General features: G+C 36.2%; 1 protein-coding gene across 1 annotated transcript in view; it reads left to right on the top strand.

Annotated features, from left to right (window-relative positions):
• The first annotated feature begins 10,675 nt into the window (after positions 1–10,675).
• LOC135686546 (bone morphogenetic protein 1) overlaps positions 10,676–21,988 on the top strand; it is a 38,443-nt gene continuing 27,130 nt past the window's right edge. Inside the window, exons 1-2 of the mRNA XM_065202800.2 lie at positions 10,676–11,294; positions 11,858–12,001. Coding sequence (XP_065058872.1) covers positions 11,204–11,294; positions 11,858–12,001 — 235 coding nt within the window. The 5' untranslated portion in view covers positions 10,676–11,203. The remainder of the gene's footprint in view (positions 11,295–11,857; positions 12,002–21,988) is intronic.

Here is a 21,988-nt window from a genome sequence, read left to right as displayed (position 1 = left end):
GCTTCTCGTGTTTCGTAGTTATTGAATAAGTGGAAAAGCTATTATGCCCAACGTTTATAAAATCATATGCAGCCTTGTTCTTTTGAGTATTACCTGCATCATGTTGAATAGCAAATTTTCACAGATAAGTTTTCGATTTTCCGTGTGATCATAATCGACACTTTTCCGCTTTCCTTTAACTTATACTAAAAATCATTTTCTGCTCTCGATGGCAATTTTTTGTATACTTTACTGTTGCCAATACAGGATCCATTGAATAACTATCAGCTTGTGAGGAATAAAGAAATCAAGTTTGTAGCTTACGAAACATTCTTTTTGCTCTTTCAAACTTTCTTACCACCGGTAGGAGGTAATTGAAATATTTTTCGACAGACCTGTTTTGATAATGATGTACCATGTCTCTTGGAATGATGTTGAATTCGAGGGGCAAACCACTTCATCTTAACCTCGTATACCTTGTCTACAAATTCCAAGGAAATCCTTCGCATTTGTGGAAATCTCGCTTACTATTAACAATAGTGGATTACCACACAGCTTATAACTTAGCATGAAATTAAAAATTTATTTCATTGAAAGAGTTACCTCAAATCAAACGAGATTTTTTTAATGGACATTCATTTGGTAAAATGACGTACTTTTCAAACAATTTGCTAAAGCGATATTACTATTTAAATACGTTGGTTACGGTTGATAATAAGTTTTAGTTAAAATAATTAATTAGAGTTGCTACATGAGTCAGATAGGGAATTTTTTATCGTCCTTGCCAAGATTTTTAAAGCAGATTAACATAACCTCACTTCCTCTGCATTCCTCTATTTAGGAACATTTTGTTAAATCTGACCATCTCATTAAAATGTCACATTTTTTCTTCCTCTTTAACTGACCCAATGTTGTCCAAAACGTATCCCTTCCCATAGTCATTGGGGCTTGGAGGGCTGGATCCCTCCTAACAAGGCTGAATTCATGCATTTCAGGGCTTATTGGGGCAGCTTTATCTAAATAACGTCATAAGATTCGGGCAAGATCAATACAAAGCCCCCTGAACATTTAGCATCTGCTACGCTCATATTTTTTCCCGTTTCAAAACAGTCTGTTAAACAATGTATTAAACAGCATACTTACACCTTAAAACATGTATGTATCATGAAAAGAAATGAAGTAAAAATCTTACAAGGTAGTTTTATCCACAAAAAGTTTCATAAGGTAGTTTTACCCAGATAAGTTTATTTCTCATTTTTTTTCATGATTAACACGAGACTTCTAGTAGGAACGTCAGGCAAATTTTTTCAATTAAGGTTTCCCCGATGGTGTTCTAAGACTGTTTGATAACGTCCGTAGGCACAGTCTTCAGAGTGTGCACAAGGTCCAAGGAACATTGGAACATCGTTTCTGAATTGATGAAAACAGTTACAGAAGCAAAGAAGTGTATATTGCAATGCATTTACAGCACCTCTTAAGGATCTGAGTAGCTCAAAGGTATAGGACTACCAAAAGAGATCTTGTTTTAATTTCTTGCAGGGGAAGTCTATGAGTTTACCACCAGAAATAACTATTTTTATTTCTTGCACTAGAAGTTTAGGAAATTTTTTCAATGTTGAGTAAAAGAAGTGGGACATACATCTAACTAGGTTGGGGGGGGGGGGCGACCAGTATTGACAACAACAGGAGCAGTAACTGTTAAAATCTTTTATCCTTCTTTAGTATTCATATGAAATACAAATTCTTAAGAAGTCAGTTTTGAATGGACAATAGGTGTAAGAAGCAATGTAGTTTATAGGAGAGAATTTAAAACATTCTTTCAAAACTTATATAAGTAAGCTTTAGTTCAAGGTCCTAATTGTTTCTAAGAACGAAAATTGTGCTACCATGTCAACATAACTTTTGTTATTTCTTTAAAGCTCAGAGAAGTTGTAACATTTGCAGACTGTAAGGACACACTGTTTCCCTTGAGAAATTATGAGGTTTGTGACTGTCGTAGAGTTTGTCAATTTGTAAGTCTAGACTCATCCAAGCTGGCGTCTGTATTATAGCTTAACTCTAAAATGATGAACATGCGGTTTTGTAACTACGAATTGATTAGTACAAGGTTATTAATTCGCTATTAGCATTTCACTGATTAGCACTACTCTGCGTCAGTTTGACAATGATTGTCAATAGCTTAACCAACTGATAAAATTCTTGCGTTTAGTTTCGTGATCTTCTTCACAGACAGTTTCCAAACTGGCTGAGTGTATCGTAGGTTCTTAAGTGCTAAGCTGAATAAATTCTATTAAGGCAAGGTTGATATTAGCGCAGTAATTTATATGGCAACCTAATGGAAAATGTTCTTTTTTAGTTTTTTGCATCCTTTTTCAATTTTGTAGTAATCAAGCAGAAATTAACATTGTTTTATCCAGATGCCATTCAATATAAGTTCTGAAAATCATTTCCCTGATCTTTTAATGAAGGTGAACATTTCTTCTGAAAGGATGACGCTGTCTTAGTAAGGTTTTAGAGCAAAGACGTTTATTTACAGATAGACAGTCATGTCTAATGCTCTTTAGTCAATATCTCACTTGTAAGTAGGAATGATTTCACCAAGACATGAAATTAACAGCCGATTTGATTCGGTAGGTCTATGGAATAACTGTATCATCTTTCTTAAGTAAATTGCCCGTTTGAGGAAAAGAATTCAAGACATCAAGGCCTCACGTGTCCGAGGGTCGTGGCACCAGTTGCTCGTGACGTCACATTTGAACAGGTAAATTAAATATTTTGAAGATTACCAGGCTTACTGTGATCACCAAAACGTGACAAACAGCCTTCAATCTTGCGTCATGGAAGCAAAACTGTTTCCTTTTTCCGGGAATTAGCCTATAGTCGTAATTTTTCCCTGAAGGACTGAACTGAGGTACACCCTTGATATGATAGAATTTGTAAAGATGCACGAGCGAACGCATGGTCAATCCACGAATGAAACTTTCCATAGGATAAACATACGTCTTACTTGGCATGTCTCTTTAGACGATTACCGTATTTCCTTTAATGAAAGCCGTCCTCTATTGAACGCCGCACCTTGAAATGAGGCGTTCATTAGAAAACAAAACACACCATACGCTTGCTATTCGAAAGCTCTTAAAGTTGTCATGTCATATAGACGAGCTCGCTGATGAAGACAGGGATATTGACATTCCTTTACATTTCCATAATGTGAACTTAAAAAAAATTTCACACAATCTTTATTACATGTTTTTGGGGAAAGAAAACATTGTTTAGAGTCTGTCTTTTTTTCATCGCATTTCTTTTTGTAATTTTTGAAAAGTTCACAGTTTTGTGTAGCATTTTTCACAGTAAACAAGATCATGGCAATTAATAGTAAATCAAGGTCAGATTGATATCATGCTTAGAAATCTTGTTTGATTGGTAACCGAATCTTTTTATGAGTACACACATTAAGACAGGAAGTCTGATCGTGTAACATTTCTTGCGTAATAGAGTTTGAAAGCTCGAAACAAATTTTCTTACTTTTTGTCTCTGTCATTTAAAACATCAAGCAAAACGAAGAAGGATTGTAAAAGAAATGGAACAAAGTAGGTGAAAGATGCTTAGGCATGACGAAATCTTTTGCTAGTGCTAAGGAAAGGCAATGAAGGGAAAACAGTTTAGTCACCTGGGCCTCAGCCAGTTTACTAGCTTTTCCAGGTGACCGCTAGTTTGTTTTATGTGCCAACGATTTAATCTAAATTTTGGGGAAAAGTACAATTGTGTTCATTTTGAAGTCTCTTCCATCCTCTTTAATGAAATTGGTATCTGTTTATCCACTTTCTTGCTGCCATTTAGCTACATGGCTTGCCCATTCACCACTCATATTTCGCTGAGTTTTCTGCTCTACCAATTTATGCCAGTGTCCATGTTTTCACACCGACTGTTGTTGCTAGTATTATTACTCCATTCTTTACTTTCTTCTTCAAATTTAAAGCATTTATTTTTTCTCATATTATTCAAATCTTTGCTCTCCTGCAGCTATTCTTCTGTCATTTTTCTCCTTTCTTTAATTTTCGGATATTAGTAGATGACCTGGGTAGCCATATTCATTTACTTCTTCTATGATATTTCTCTCTATTTTGACCAATAAACAATATCCTGTCTACGGTACTGCGTACAACCACGAACAAAGGACCTCCGAACTACGCATGCCCAGTTTTCATGAGCAAATGTCCATAATGCAATTGCGATATCTTCATGTGACTTTAATCACTCGAACCTTGGTTGAGACAAGTATTCAAAGCCTAACCAATTTGTTTGCAATATTGTCTAATCAAAGATAGCTTGGTTTTTTCGTACTAATATCTAGTATGATATTGATATTTAAGAAGCATAAAACTACTGTTTGCTTGTTAAGGACCGCTGCAGCCCAAAAATTTCCCTCCATACATCACTGCTTTTGTACACCAGGCAATGATTTTGTTTTAGAATGTGTCGTATAATCTCATTTTTGATAATTAATTCTTTTTAATTCACATAGATAGAAATTCATTTAGTGTAAAAAGTCACGAAAAAGGAGAAAATCATTAAAATCATAAGCAATAATAACACGCAGATCCATTTAGAATTTAAAAATGGTTAGAAATACTTATCCTCATAACAATATAAAAACACAATCAAAGAGGGTATTAGTATCAATGAATTCTAATAAATAATTTAAAAATGAGAATAAAAAATTTCCACAAGGGGCCTCTCAAGACTTCTGAAACACTGAAGGGTGATGCTTTTTAAGTTTTGTGAAATTTTAATTTCTTCAATATGATAGAAAATTTGTTTTACATACTGTAGAAAAGGAGTAAATTTAGGTCTAAGCATGTTTTTAATGTAGGAAAGGAGTAAATTTAGGTCTAAGCATGTTTTTAATGTAGGAAAGGAGTAAATTTAGGTCTAAGTATGTTTTTATTGTAGGAAAGGAGTAAATTTAGGTCTAAGTATGTTTTTATTGTAGGAAAGGAGTAAATTTAGGTCTAAGTGTGTTTTTAATGTAGGAAAGGAGTAAATTTAGGTCTAAGTATGTTTTTATTGTAGGAAAGGAGTAAATTTAGGTCTAAGTATGTTTTTATTGTAGGAAAGGAGTAAATTTAGGTCTAAGTATGTTTTTAATTTAGGAATGGAGTAAATTTAGGTCTAAGTATGTTTTTATTGTAGGAAAGGAGTAAATTTAGGTCTAAGTATGTTTTTAAGCCCCTCTTCCTCTGCAAATATATCGGATATTTTTATAGCATGTTTAAATGCCCATATCTCTATAATGCATTTTATTGTTTATGTTTTTGTTTTAAATTTCCTGTCAATGTTGCAAGTTTTATTGGTAATTTGTAATTTGTTACAACTTTTTATTGCTGAATTTTTTAAAACATCCAGGCTTTTCTCGAATAATTTGCCTTGTGAAAGAGTTTTCAAACCAGTCTGATTAAATGAGACTTTGATGCTAGGTGTCGCCTCAGGCATGCTAAAGTGAAACCTCATGGCAAATATACTCAGATTTTTACATTTTGTGTTGGGTGGTTTCATTTACTGTATCTTATCTGAGTGATTGCTAATGCCAGTGTTTGTTATATAGGCATATTTGTGAAGACATAAGCACTTGGGGCATCTCCAGCCGATTTTTGATGAGCTGAGTCATTTTGGCATAGGACGCTGATTTTATCCAAGTCGTCGACCTAAAGCAATATACTACGCATATTGTTTTAATTCAATTTCAAAGAGATGAGAGTCAGTGACCTCTGAACGGTAGAGTCATATTCGTCTCTGTTCATCCGCAGCAAATGTGGTTTGTAGCGTTAATTTAAGACTTCTTTTCTATCATGTTTTTCTAAAGAAAGTTGCATGTTTTTTGCTTTTGGAGTAAATGGCTTTATTAACGTAACTGTATTACTGTGTTCAGAGAAAGCTCTCTCAGCGTCATTTCCTGAGATTTAATTTAATGATTTTATCATTCCAATAATACCTTTTGAGGAAATTTTTATATTTGTATCTTGACCACAATCGTGGTCATTTGATTTATCGGGAAATTGCATCTATTCTAGTGGCTTTCTAAAATTCTTTATAAGCATAATCTTTTCCAAGCTTGGAACTGTGTCTTTAAAATAGCACTTTTCTTTCATGCAAGTAAAAAGTAGAATGATATTGTAGCATTAGATTGCATCACATTGGCAAGGCTTCTTACAGCTTGTGTATTTACATTCTTGTGCACCAATGACGCCCATCACTGATGGTCCCTCCCTTCACGATTTTGAAATGAAGTAGTCTTTCAAGGGGTCTGGGCAAAATAGCCCGAATCCTACACCTAGTTTTAGAGTGAAATTCTGTATTTAGCTCTCAATACCTGTCATTTTTCTAGATACACAAAGTAGAGTGCCTCTGAAAATTTTTCTTTTTAAATGCTTGTTTCCTTAAACCGTCTTGTTAATCTCCAAGATAAATTTTATCCAACGCTATCCCTAATTCATCACTCGTATCACACCTTGTATGTTTGCCATGAATACTACACCTAGTTTCCTTCACATCTGCGATAAAAATCAAAAAGCAAACAAGTTATCTTAGCACCCTTCAAGAGACGAAAGAAGAAAGGCCCAGGAATCAACCTTAAGGAACTCCGCGAATAATTTTCTATACGCTTCTGCTTCCTGTTTCTTAAATAAGATTCATCTTGGTAGATCTAAGTTGATCTCGTCTAATCGTATTTTTTAACTGTACAAAATTAACAATGTTATGTTTATCTGAATAAAAGAAAATTTCAGGATAGGCTACTTTGAAATCCTAGATTCCTTGTTGAATGGACAACAACGACCATTCAAAGTAGAATTGGCGTTTCATATACAGTATTCTCTCCAATAAACGGACACTCTAAAAAGCGGACACCTCTGATTAGCGGACAGATGTTTTTCCCCGATCGTTTTCTGGTCAAAGTCTCATAAAAAACTTACTAAAAAGCGGACACTTAATTAGCGGACACTCTAATTGACGGCAATATTTTTTGCACAAAATAGTCAATTTGGCTTTTTTTCCAACTAGCGGACATTAAAAAAAGTTAGGAGCCAGTAAACAAAAAACTGAGACGAATGAATATTTGTTCAAATATCTATTTCAAACACTTTGACTTTTGACAATCTAGTTGGTTTTTTACAGCTTTGAGCTTCTTTACAGCCCAGTTTACTAACTTTTCTTGTCCATGAAAGTGGTAAATTACTGGAATCTCCAGACCATAGCCACCTTCACGATTCAACCTCTTTCCAATAACTTCCTCAGATGGGGGGCTAGATGCTTCCGGCAGAGGGGCTGTAGCCCTCACCTGGCGCCACCACTGATTACACCTTTTAAATACAAAAATCGGGACTTCCAATTAGCGGACACTTTGCTCGTGCCCCGACGGTGTCTGCTAATTGGAGAGAATACTGTACAGATCCTTTTAGGAACTGACAATTGGAAGACTGGAGTTGCTCTTTGTTAGAAAATATGTCACTCTCTAGGAGCCAAGATTTTGTCCATTGTCCCATTCAAATGCTCCATGGTAATCGCGTTCAGAAGGAATACATAGCAGTTGAACGCACAAAGTAGGCTAGGCTCCTTCACAGCTACGCATACCAAAATGTAAAAGTCAGTGTGTTTTGCTCCCTGGTATAGGCCAATTAACTGTCTTGCTCGAAAGCTACAATATTTATAGGATAAATCAGTTAGTGACGCGAGCAGAACAATGCTATCGTTTAATCACAGAATAAACGTCGAAAGTCTTAAAGAATTAGTCCTGAAAGGTTTATCGTGAAGCGTATCTGCCGCCTGCATTGATTGCGCTGTAGCTCCTCCTTAAGCGAAGTATTTAAAGAGACACTCATAGGTGGATTAGAAAAAGAATCAGATACGTTTTATAGATCTTTGTAGTCTGAGGAGGGTCTTACATTAAATATGATAGACGCTGCGGCAGTCAAGAATTTTGAAGATCCTCCGGTCAATGCAGTTATTCATGGTAACCATCAAATACACAGCCGAGTTATTTCTGCCCAAATGAATCCGCTCGTTTGGTTTCATGTCAGTAGAAAGAAACATTGAATTTGGTGTAGGGTTGAGGAGACGGTAGAATCATCAAGTGGCCCAATTATCGCTGATTATAACTGACAAACTGTGTAAGAGAATATTGCAAAAACAAGTAAGAATTTCCTGATCTGCTGGTTGAACTCTTTTAGGTTAGCCAAGTAAATGCAGTGACAATTTTTTGCTAGAGAGGCATTTCAACTATCTGTTTATAGGGCAATAGAAGTGGCTGTTTCAGGCGCCGAAGATTCAGGCAGTTCCAGTGACAGAAGATACACCGGAAGGAAACCTGTCTTAAAAGATAACTTGTAGATTTTATTGCATATCGATTGCTAAGAATATCTTGAATAAGCCTTGTTAATGGGAAATAGCCGATAGTTCTGGATAGAAACAAAGAGATTCTGTACAAAACGGCTAAAGAGACTTAAAAGCATTTCAGTCTGACGTCAACCTTCACAGAGTATGCTGAAGTCTACATAAAGCGAACACCTGAGGCCAGTAGGAGCTATAAAAGATTTTAAGCCATGCCCTTTTTGCATCATTGCCGTGTTATATGTTTCTTTTTTACTTGGAAAAACCCAGGGAAATTATGACCCTATCCTACCAAGTAAACTGTTATAAATTTTTTAGAATTATGTGGAATTTTTTTGTATTTTTTTTAATTACTGTCAACACCAAGGGTTTTGTCACTTTTTCACAATCCTGCAATTTCTAAATAGAACTAGAAAAAGGCATCTGCTTTTGCTGACGGCATTACACATTTAGAGTCCAAGCAATGTCCTGTTTCTTCCTTTCGATGTGACTACATCTCATGACTTCTATATGTGGATTAATAAAGATTTGGTGACCTACTCACTCCAAGTGAAAGTTTGGTCTCCGCAAGGATTGTAACCTTAGACCCTTAGGTCTGCTGTCCGTGACCCTAATCACTGAGCCATCTTCACGTATTAAGAATGTTACTGTCAAAATGTTTCATTAAATATTCCAAAATTTCCTGTGCCAATTTCTTGTGCTTACACTAAATATTTAGAAATGGTATTTTCTCCAAGTTCTTCTATTTGAGTTTTAATATTTTTTGTTAGAGTCAACAGAGAGTTTCACATTTTAAAAAGATTACATTTTTTGCAGTTTAGTTATGTGTACGAGACCGAAGTACTCTAAATCAGGGGCAGCAGGGGCATCAGCTTTGGAAAAGTTCTTCCTTTCTTGACAGAGTCATCTTTCAATTTTGGAAAAATAGTATTCTCTTTTGAAACTTTCAATTTTCCTGTAGAGGAAAGTATCTTTCCTCATATAATGCTTCGAATATATCGCTTGCTCGCGCTTTTTATAACTCGGATTGACTATTGTATAGCTGGGAAATGTGGTGTATTCTTCTCTCCGGCCCTTCATGTCTGTCTCTTTCTGTTGACCTCAAAGCGCTGGAACCCTTCCGTAGCATTTGGGTCAAATGTGAAAAACGAAGTCTCGTTTGACTTTTATTGCACGAGAATGGTATTTGGCTTAATTTTATTCGAAAAATCATGTCGGAAATATTATTGGTCAATCATTTTGTTACCAGAAGTTTCGTGATATTTTCAACCATTTCCAATTAAGATTAAATAGAAATCTTGATCGATTTTTGATTGCATGTTAAAATTTAGATGGAATTCTTTTTAGTATTTACAAACGCGAGTAAAAGAGACCTATATTGGTTACATGCCCTAGGCATAATATACATTAGCCGAAGGATATTGTCTATCACAATGTATGTCTGAGGGTTTTTCTCGACTTCTTCAGCAGGCTCAGAGGAAAACTTGCGTGGCCTTTTGACATTGCTCACATTCATAGTATTTTATGGTGATGTTTTAAAGATTGAAGTGTTGGGTGATGTAATGAATCCCTTTACCGCGTCTCTTACGGAGGAGGATAAAAAATATATTGTAATGTTATAAAATGTCCAAGTAATGCTTTTTACAAGATCTTTTTGCAATTTCAAAATTTTAGATTTAGTTACATTTTTTGGGGGAGTGGTGTCAAAATGGTTTACAAACGTTTTAGATACTTGCAAGTTCCTCTTTAAAGTTTAGAAACAACTGACGATTAAGGATGGGCCTAATTTTCAGTGCAAGAATGTACCACTTTTCGTTACGATTTTACCCTGCAAATAAATATTCCCTATAAAGCAAATATGTTTAATATATGAGGTTTTCTATTTGTAATAGAAATCTTGTTCATTGCAGATCCTAGCAATCGGAAAAGAGCACAAGGTGCAGCCCATGTTCATTTCATATTTTAGACCAAGCCCTTTTGCTTATTTTCTGTTGATATAGTTCATATGGATTTTTTTATAATGTCTAATTTTAATCATCGTTGGCTATTTTTCAAGGTCTTTTTTACATTGAGAAGTATTCAATTTTTTTTTGCTTTATTTCCAAGCATTTCTTTTCTGCTACGACCAGCCTGGAATATCCAGGGAATTTGGTGCAAGGAGGAGTCTGCGTGTGGAAACAATTGAAGGTGGAATCCTTATTATAGGCTCACACTGTGTTGTTATGCTGAGGTTGGAACTTATAATTCCATTCGGAAGATCTCCAATGTTACTCGACACACAAATTGAATTTACGCGGGAAATGTCGTTGAAAAGTCCTTGAAATCTGCATGTTGATTTGCTAGTGAAAGATCGACTGAGATATATCTGCGTCGATGACGCAAGAATAATGGACATGACAGCAGGACTCGATGAGGTGTGAAAACGTTCCTTACATTGAGATTTCTGTCTCATAGCCTCGATCCTAATACAAAGATCCGCAACTGTTATAAGTGACGTACATAGGACGTGCTTTTCGTTTGTCTTTTGGCTTGTTCAAATTGTGGTGTAAGATCTTTGCCATAAAAACCCGAATATTCATTGTGTGTCATGGTTTTTATGTCGTTTCAGCGTATCGTAGAAGTGTTGTTTTCCTATGAATTGGACTAGCGGCTGCCCAAGACTCGATAAATTCTTTTCATGCATTTTGACTTATTGTGTTGACAGTGTTAGGAGACAGATCTTGTGTCCATAAATAAAAGGATGGAGACCTGTGAACCAGTTCAGCATTAATCTGTCGCACGGTTGACACTGGAGCTAGTGAATCGACGGAGCTCTCTCCAAAATATACGAGAAAGAGAAATGTTTTCATTCACGATATCGTTTTACGTTATTCTAGCAACAATCAGTAATATTGGAGTTGAGGCACATTTTTGGGACCCATGCAAAGCTGGTGAGTTGGTTATATTTCTTCCCGTTTCACGTTTCAAGTTTTCAATTTGAACTCAAGTACAAATCTGTTCTCAGAAAGAAAGCGAGTAAGCAAAGCTTGGATTTTCTAATTGATTGAAGGATTTTAAGCTATGTGAGCCCTTTCTTTCGCGGACCTTCGTGGTTTCAGATTCAGGTTTTGAAATTTGACTTTGTTATCACCGTAGCCGTGAGTGAGTAGAAATAACCTCATTGAGTCAATAACCCATTTTGTACACAGCGGAAAGTAAATTTACAAAAACATGCCCGTCAAATGTTCATCAATTCTACTCGATTTTACGATAAATGTATGTTATCTAATCGGATTTTGTAAAGGGTTCGTTTTCCAGCAATTTAATCACTTATGCTTCGTATTGTCACGATTAAAATGATCCCTTTTATATAACCTTTCCAACGATTTTGAAACACGTGTTTGGGTCTTAAGAATCATTTTCCGTTTCTTGTCAGAAGATGGAAAGTTTATTTGTGCTTCCACTCCCAGTCCGGATATCTACCTATTTGCTTTAGTTTTTTCGCAAATTTTAGGTGGTTACCAGGGAGATGTTGCGTTATCTGACGAGGATTTAAAATACATCACATCAAGAAGGAGCAGGCGAGCAGTAACAAATGAGCTCGAACGGAAGTGGCCAAATGGGATTGTACCATACGAAATTTCGAAAAAGTTCAACGGTGAGTTACTAAAAGTTTTATCAGCCAAGTTATCTCACCAAGCTTTTGTCAATATATTTTCATAATACATGGAAACTTCCGGAATATTTGCAAAGGGGTAAGCGAAATTGTATTGTCGATGTTAAGGTAATAGATCATGTCTTGTTGACAAATAAAACTGGAAGGCAAACAGAGCGAATTCGAACAATCAACCTGCGGTTAGCAAACACATCTCGATAGTAGTGCAAATTAATCCGAAATTCGCACGATTATCATCATTTTAATGTTCTCGTTCATCACTGTCCTGAGCTATTTCGATACATTTTTACACCCTGCTTTGGTTGTTACCTCGTGCTGTGACAAGCGAACAGTTTTCTAGGCAGCACGCGACAGGAAACATTGATAAACCCACATGGACTGGTGTTATTTATTTGTTATTTGCGGTTATGTTCATCTAGGAGAGCGTAAAGAAAATTTCTTTCCTAATTGGGTGAGGATATAGATAATTTTGCCTAAAGTGACGTATTTTCCCCTAACTGTCAAGCAATTTCGTAATATTAAAACGGTTTTGCTTTTCATTGAGTTTCACCAGTCTAGCTAGCCTGAAAAACCATCCGTTTTCATTTTCGTAATAAGCATTCCTTACAATTAGACAATTTCTTGTTTTCTGTAGTCAAGTTTTCTGCAACATTGGGTTGACAGATTCTATCAAATCATAGTATGTCTGTTAATTAACACCATTATCAAATGTGCATATTCATGAAAATATTTGAAAGGACTCACGCAAAATGAATCTTATAAATTATACATATTGATCCCGTCAAAACATCTTTTGCTTATCGGTTTTAAATTGTTTCGAGGCGATATCTTTCGAAAAAATCTAACCTTATTGAACTCTAAACTTCACCAGCCTTGAGAAATCGGACAACAGAGAGAACAACAAGTCTCGGGCTAGCAATGTGTTAAAAATGGTTCCTTCTCGTTAACTTCTCGTTATAACTGTCTTATAACTTCAGATTTGAGAAACTGGATTCTGAGACAGAAAGGTGTGTTTTATTGTGGCCGTTCAAAAATACAGGGTCTCTAAACCTTAACTGCGAACTGGATGGTAAGTTCCGTCAAGAATGAATTGGTGTTTCCCCCGTCCAAATTAGGATATGGTGTCAGGGTTTCCAAGGGTTTACAACCAACGATCTACAGATAAACAATTTGTCAGTCACTGTTGTTGTTTCGCATTTGTCGTTAAATACTCTGGTAAAAATTGATTTTTTTTGCCTGGAGAGTCAGCCTAAATCATAATTTTAGGTCAGACAATTTTTTAGTCTCTCCTGGCTAAATTCTTGCAATCAATTTGCCAAAAGGTTCTTGAGTGTTATGTATCCATTGCTGCAAAGGATAAATTTTGCTTCAATAGTATCAACTTCCAAACGTCGATACGACGTTATCAGAATCAATAGACAGGGCCCACGCCACAGGGGGGGGGGGGAGTATGGACATGCCGCCCAACATTTTTGCGAGGCAAGTAGTTTTAAAGCTGCATTATAAGGAAAAGAAGCCTTGGCCCCCTACTTTTGCTAGCCTTGGTCTCCCCTTCCCCCACTATCAAATTTGTGGCGTGGGTCCTGGTAGAGAGAGGATTTTTTCCGAAAGGTGCAAAATTGAATGTTTTTTGTATTAGACGTGGCTTGTGATATTTTTGACATGTCATTCCTGTCATTGCTTCCAACGAGCTTAAATAAATGAACAAGCAAACAGGGAAAGGGGGAGTAATATAGAGCATTGAGTTATTCTCACAAAATAATATCGTAAAAATGTTACCGGGAGGTGCGACCGCACTCATGCAGCCCATATGCTTTTGCCACTGCAATATGAGCATACGGTACTGTAAACTGATCATTGAATCCGTACCCCAGCTATCATCAAAAGATACACAGTCGTGTAGCAGCAAGCCTTTTTAAATCAAGTCTCCTTTAGAGAGTTCTTGATGTGAGTTAGCCACAATATCAAATTTCCCAACTTTTCTTTTGTTCTCATATTTGTTCTCAAGAAGCTTCTCCATCGTTCTTGTAAGAACAGGAACAACGTTTGATGAGCTATATGGTTTTCATATGTTGGAAAGCTGAAATACACTCATTTTTCATAAGAAACTGGCTATAAGAAACAAGTGCTGGACAGTGAGAAAAAATTAAGAAACTTCAGTACTCGAAGCAAAAACATTAAGAAACTATTAAATTGCGATAAAATTGAGAACAACAAAATTTTGTAAAATCCAAGAACATGATTGGCCCTTTGGCCTAGAAATTAAGACACAAGGGATAAAAATATACTTCCCACATCTAATACAGCATCAGAACGGAAGCGAATCTTATGAGATGATACAAAAGGTCAAGAAACAATGAGTATTGGAATTTCTAGAACATTAAGAAACTGGAGTACTCAACATCGACCTTTGTTTCTTATAAAAAAATAAGTGTAGTCGGGGGAGATCACGGGTTCCTCCAGCAGTTCCTCCAGCCTTTAAAGCTATGTCGTAGTTTTAGATGACATATTTTCTAATAACTGTCACAGGACTCTTGTAGCTAAACCTATCAAGCCCCCTCGCACCAGTCCCATTTTTGATTGCTTGTGTTGCATCAAACAGATGTAAACCTTCAGTTGAAGAAGATATCTGTAACAAAGAATCTCTTTAAATATATTTTCCCAAAACCATAAATCTCTCTGTTACTCAAATTTGATGTTTGATGTTTGCATGGTGCTGCCCCCCTTCCCCTATCCCTTGGATCATTTTCAATTTTCGAGTCACACATTGATTATATTCTGACAAGCTGCTTCCGTTTGAAAACCTTTCTATTTTGTAAGGATTATGACAATTTTTATGGAATCGAAAATGGATAATTTCTCCACAGTTTGTATTGCGTTCATTGTCTTTTGATTCAAGGTCATTACAGGAAAAGTAGGTTCTTAAAAACTCTTCCGTTGAAATCGCTTTGCTATTTGTCTTTTTGTAGTCCAAAAGGCTGAATAGATGTTTTGTAGGTATTCGATAAATATTTGCCATTTTGTAAGATTATTGGTTCAAAACAAATTTCAAAATAAATGTAAAGTAGTCTTTTACCGTTAAAACTGCTGGCAAAATTGTGCATGGAAATATGTGGTAAAATAAAGCCCCCGAAAAGTATGATTAATTAAAATTCAGGGATCATATTTAACAGTTATTGAAGTTTGCATGCCATAATTGAAAAATAAACACATGAAAGCAACATCACAAGGTCTATTATGTTTGACATTGAATTGATCTTACATTGAAAAAGTTTTCATAAACACTAAACCTCAGAGAGAAACAATCCTTTCTATACAAAAATACAGCAAAGACGACTTATTTTTAGCTTAGCTGCACAAGATCCCGAAAGACTACTAATACGTCCCTATCAGATTATGTTAATTTGTGTTCAAAAACAAAAATTAACATTTAGCTAGCCACGAAATTGCGAAATATCAACTGACAAAATACTTTGACCTGGTGTGTAAAAACCTTAGCGAGATCAAAGCAATTTTGTGTCAAAGATTGAACCTCTACCTAGGCCTGAGGATTAAATAAAAGCAGCCTTTCTGACCGAAGGTGACCTCATTTGTTTTTTGTTGGGGGTAGGGTAGCCTTAATCCCAATCTTTTGACACAACGTTTGGCAAAACGTATCTTCTTTCGAAAGCCATTTTAGATTCGCTTCTTTTAGCAGAATTAGCCCGATTCTAGTAAACGTTTATTTGAATTATACTGCACAAAAATCAAGCTTGAAAATGCAAATAGTTTTCACTGGCAGTGTGCTTTGAATTCCCTTCTTATTTAGCAACATGGTATGGTGGTGCTTAGCTTGACCACCTACCTTCTGCCTTGCAGAAAATGAATGTATATTTCAGATTCTCTGTTTTCTATATAAAATCATTCAAACTAATCACCGACTCAAAAAGATTGATAAGAACTCTACAGCGCCTATTGCCAACAAAGAATTTTCCAACCAAACATGTGATTGCTTGTCCCTCTGAATTTGAATTGAGCCGCAAGCCTAATGATAAAAAACGTATTAATTTACGGTAGATTATGGCTTAAAACATCTTCGGAAATTTAAAGACAATGAACCATTTTGAATTATATCGACAAGTTTCTCGATATAGTCATTAAATTATTAGTGGTAATTATTCAGTAAATCAAATGAGGCGTTCGTTGCAGTGATGAGTTCAAGTGATTTTCTTTATCAGTTTATCGAAGTTAAAAGATTCTAAATTATTTTCCCAGCCAACTTGTTTGCGTCAAATCAGTCATTGCGATTAGAGCCATCAAGGCTATATGTTAACAGCACTGTTGTCGCTGATTGCCATTTCCAATATGGTCCTAAAATTTTAAGTACATACAAACCTACCTTGTTGATCAAGAAAATTTCATAAAGAAAAGTTTTTAAACTTTAAACTTATTTCAGCTTTTCCTAAATATATAAGATGGTCTCTCAAAGGGGCTGTCTTTTTTCCATCTCCAAGATAGCAAAAAAGCAGAGAAGTTCAGCATCATATACGTAGGAACTACTCATCTGATGCCAAACAAATAACATTACAAGTCGAATAAAGATCAACGGCACAAACGAATGCACTTGCATTTGCGGATCGAAATACCCTCTCAACTAGCATTTCAAAGCGCTTTAAGTGCAGAATTTGTTTAACAATTTCAAGTAGATTTCTGGTTAGTGCCATAACCTCTTGAACTTAACAAATAAAAAACAACTGATTTTACGGATAAATGGAGAGGAAAACACTGATAGTAAAGGCTTTGACATGATGTCTCGGTAAGATAGCTAACCCGCATCCAAGTAACCATAGCTTTAGAAGCCTTCATGACGTCACTATTTACCGATGTATCATCGTTATCCTTTACGGTAACCAAAATTCATATTAGTGGTAACTCTTAGGACATAATTTTCAAGTTACTACAGCATAACGACTGTTAAGTAAAGTGCATGTATATTAATTGTTACCAATTGATATTTAATAACCTCTGTATTTGCTGGCCGTAGGGAGGTCAACAGTTTTAAGTGAAGACGTACGGAAAAGGACAGCTACCGCGCAAACATGTTCAGGCTACAGGCTGTTCATTTTAGCTGTCAGGCATTGCTTTTTTGGGCCTGTGCTATAAAAAGAAAACTCATTGATGAAACTGGGTGTTTAATACGAGGGCACGTGCGTCTGAGTTTTGACAGTTGCTTGAAAGGCAGATATGTGAACATCGTTAGCTCTCTTTCTGTTGTGAATCAAAAAGTCAATCTCATTCAATGTTATGTGGAAATAAATGTTCTCCATTTTCAATATGACAGAAATACGTAAAAATGTTGTGATACGCCACTTGTGAATAATTTCTTAATAACATTATGATTGACCAGCTTTTTAAGTATCTGTACTGGTTTAAACGGAAATCCAGCGACAAGGCTTGCTGTCTCCATCTTTATATAGCCATCTTATCGTCATTTTCGGAGATCACCCGCGAAATTTCAGGGAAATTTGACAGAGGATGACGTACTTACAATGATAAAAACACTTATTAAGATGGTTCCACTCCTTTTTCAGCTTTTTTCTACGTTTCTGACCCTGCTCTCTTGTGCGACCTTGGACATTACAGAGAGCGATTCATAAGAATAGAGTTGAGATATTCACTCAATTATTTCACAATTATCATCCAACATTCATTCTTTTTACTTCTCCCACTGAAGTGTGTAGACAACGTTGTCTTCGTCTCAATGAATTCCTCTTAACCCACTAAGCTATAGATTGGTCGCTATCATCTAACTCTTGTCGACCCAAGCCATTGACGACATTCCAAGGGAAGGCTGCAAAGTCTGTTTACTTTTCTTATTGAATACTTCATTGTGGCTGTGTATTTTGGATCAATGTTCTTGGACAAGATTTTTAATCAACAACAGCCATTACAATACTTGTCTGAGATACTATCACAATTCCTCTTGAGCTTAAAAGGCCGTTACGGATTTTAGCTTCTACCATTATAAAATTAACTTATCCTGTAGCTTAGCCAGTTAGTAAACCAAACCTTGATATTAATTTAAATTGTAGACGTAAATCGTCTAGAATAATGCCTCAGTTAATACCTTGTCTGATATTAGCTTCGTGTGACGCCAAAATGAGTTGCCTCTATTTCTGCAAAATTCAGTATTTGCTCCCGAGTTGGCAGTTTACTTCTGTGGATCATTGGTGTACATTACGAGGCCTGTGTTGTATACGTATGTGATGACCTTTTATCAGAAGTTTGCAGTAACGCGAACACACTGATAAACATTGCAGGCAAACATCTGGTTAATTTTAAACATACAACACAAACAAAGCGCCACGGTAAACTGTCTACTTAAAATTGAACACGCAATTATATTTCATGCAATAAATAATACCCAAAGGTGCACATTGTTATATTGGAAACACATTAAAAGCTTTCTTCTAAGTAACGAGCCACAATTCTACAATGAAGTGATGCTTAGTTTACGTTATTACGAAAGAAGGTCTCCTTTTCGTTTGTTTTTAGCATTGCAAGGTACAATGCTCTAAAATTTTTATATATTTTATACTGCATCCCCCTATCCCCCTCCGAACAAGGAATTGTCTAGTTTCCATGCTGTTCGACCTGATAGTCATAAATAAGCATGATTAATAGTCATAAATTAGCATGATTAATTATTTCAAGTAAAGGGTTAGGGTTAGGGCTAGGGTTGGGTTAGGTTTGGGGTAAACTTATTACGTCAACAGGTCGAGCAGTATGGAAACTAGACAGCTCCTCCGAACAATTAGCAGCCTATTTCTTCTGCCTCGTTCTCGTGCATTTCGTCTCGTTTTAGGCTAAATAAAATGGTTTCGGAAATATGTAAATGTTTACAAAGAAAAGAGACTACGCTGAACATTAATGAATACCGGCAGATAAAAACCCTGATTTCACCCAGGTATTTATTAGTCTAGACAGCTATTGCTTCTGAAATCGGGCGCGAATGAAATCAGCTAAATTGGTAACCGCCATGCATTCTTATAAGGAAAGCGGAGGCTTTCATGTCATTGGGGTGATTTTTCTATTTATTACTGTAATGACTTGAAATAAGTAGACAGTTATCAGAATTTCTTGTTGCACACTGACGATTTTCAGTGCACTGACCCAGACAATAAACCACAAAATATTCAGCTTTTGTAAAGTTCCCACGGTTTAAATTCAGTTAACATAAAATGGTATTTAAAAAACCAAATCATTGAAAAAGGCGAATGAGTTGTTTGTTGTTCAAGCGATGCCTTTATTTGCTTTCACGATATTTTTCAGTTTGCAATGACCCTCGTTATTTTACCGCTGCTCAACTTGACATAAAAGAAAGATTAGCAAAAATGACATTGACGAAGTTGGCCAATGATGCTCAAGTGCTCTATTTTTGGTATTGTGAAAGGGCGGGGATTAAGGAGCAGAATAAGATTTACCGGTATTTGTAGCGCTGCCTCCCTTTTTCTTTTACGGAATATTCTGTGTGAAATTTTGTCTAGTTAGAGAGTTTTGGCGACTAGCTTAGGTATTTTGAATGTCTTTTTCTTCACGTTTCATGCTCGTGTTTCCAAACTTATAATCATAAACGTTTTTGAAACTCCCACATACTTTGTTACAGCATACCTGTCGATATCTACAGCGCTGATACTTTCTATGATCTCAAAAAGTCAGAGAATAAGTTCTGAACTACAAATTTTGGCATATAGAAACCCATTTTGCCGTTCAATAGTAAACGGCTGTTGCATTTCTAGGACTAAAGTTTGTAATCGATTTTCCAGTCTCACCTATATTCTTTTCGTATATGGTTGTTTACATAAACTTTCTGGAAAATTTTCTTTCAGGCAACTTTTTTGATTGTCTTTAACAAATCTTGTTGTTGATGACGACCAGTTGCAAGTTGTCGTCCCAACGTTAGGTGCTCGTTTGATTTGTTGCATAAGAGGCATTTTTAGACGGCACACAAGTCGAAGTTTCCCTCAGGGGCGCAACTACGGGGGGGGTCCTGGGGGTCCAGACCCCTGCCCTTTTTCTCAAAAGGGTAAAAGTGCCCTTTTTCCTGGAAAATTGCTTGAATATTTTAACTATTACGCTAAAATGGTTGGTCATACAGTAAATGACACACTACGGAGATGTAATGGACCTCGCAGGAATACAGATAAATGATTTAGTCGAACTTTCGCGCACTTGTTGGGTCGACTAGGAGGGCAAGACTTGGAGACAGAAACAAGCTGAAGGCAAGGCTCGTGGAACTGTTCAACCTCCTCCAATCTGTAGTGCGAAGCAAAGAATTCAATAATAATATTTTAAAGCGCAAAATGTCTTCGGATATGGAAGATGATGGGCTGCTATTCAAAAGTGAGCTGGCGCTGGGAAAAGGAGATGACAGCAGGGTCGCCGAGAGGGGGACAAAGGGGCAAATTGCCCTAGGGCCTCGAGGTCTAGGGAGCCTCACAAAGCAATGAATTCCGTTTTTAAATGGAATTTATTAAAAGTAACAAAATTACAATTAAAAAGTAAAACATCTTAAACGAATTAGTGAATTTAAGCTATTTGCAAGGGTATGGTGGCAAAATTTTTGCTCGCTTCGCTCGCAAGAGGCATTGTTTTTTCCATTTCCCCCCTCCTTCGGGCCTCCTAAACTTCATCACACCTCACCACAAAATAAACCGTACACCACAACTTTTCTCTATTGATCAGTTTCCCTTGTCTGGCGTACAATATTTACAGATTTACTAACTGCTCATATTTTCGGTGTACCTAAACAAATGCCCCGGTGGACCTTTAATGAAGTTTAATTAGTGCCCTTTTTGTGTCTTGGACCCCTGCCCTCTGAAATTTCTGGTTGCGCGCCTGTCCCTATTATACAGAGAAAACCAAGGATAAAAACAGCCGGTAGAATTTTGATGCATTCACACTCATAATAGGGAATTTAAGCATGATTGCAATAATTGCTAGCGAAGAGAGGCTAGAAACAAGCAACTACCAATAGGTGGTAATAGAAACTGCTGTTCAAGTTGTAATTTCAAATATGAAACAGTTATGTTTTACAAGTAAAGTAGTTTGTATATATGTCTTTAAGAGATTTTCTAGTTAATACGTCTTATAAAGCCGTTATTTTATTATCTCAAAGGTCTCTCCATAAACCAAGTACAGTAAGCTTGTAAGTTCCCTGCATACCTAACCGTACAGCGCTTTAAAGACAAGCGAGTTACAAATATTTGTCTATAGCCACTCCTCTTTTATCCTTAGTCAATAAGACCCATGTCAGCGCAGTTATAAATTCCTCTTAAGCAGCTTTAAAATGTGTTTGTATATATTGATATGCACTTTGTGATTCATTTTAATGCGCTATGCTTGGCTTTAGGTTTACAAAATGCGCTTCTCGCAAAAGGCTTAGAACTGATGTTATCACAAGTTCGTTTGTTATTGTGATTTATTTGGTATTATCTTGTCTATTCGAGACTTTTGCTACGATCGTATGATTTTTGATGGACAAGTATCTTTGTGCTACAATGAATCATTTCAAAGGCTTTGGTTTTCAGTCCGATAAAAACGTCATATATTGCGATAAACATTTTCTGTAGCTTAACATTGTAATGGGAAAGTTCTTTGCTTTTAGATTATGCGAGAAAGGTAACGAATTAGCCTTTTGTACTTTAAAAAATATGCTTTTGATGGCTATGTCGTGCTTCAGAACTTGAAATACAAATAACTGCTGTTTTGTGGTGATGTGTTGTAAAAGGCTTGTATTGATTTGAATCCGATTTGAATCGGGGGTTTAGGTAAATAATTCTGGAGCCTAAAGATAGTTCTTATTTCCTTCATAATTTATTCCATTATAATTCTGACGGGCCTGTCTTTCGGCCAAGGAGCCTCACGATTTGTATCAGAATTCTCCAGATGTCCTCCAAACTGTCTTTCGGTAATACTTTGTAATACTGA

The sequence above is a fragment of the Rhopilema esculentum genome, chromosome 6 (assembly GCF_057945365.1).
Source record: "Rhopilema esculentum isolate cy_ngs chromosome 6, ASM5794536v1, whole genome shotgun sequence".
Taxonomy (NCBI): domain Eukaryota; kingdom Metazoa; phylum Cnidaria; class Scyphozoa; order Rhizostomeae; family Rhizostomatidae; genus Rhopilema; species Rhopilema esculentum.
Note: the sequence above shows the minus strand (reverse complement) of the source record. Positions and strands in the feature narration are given on the sequence as shown.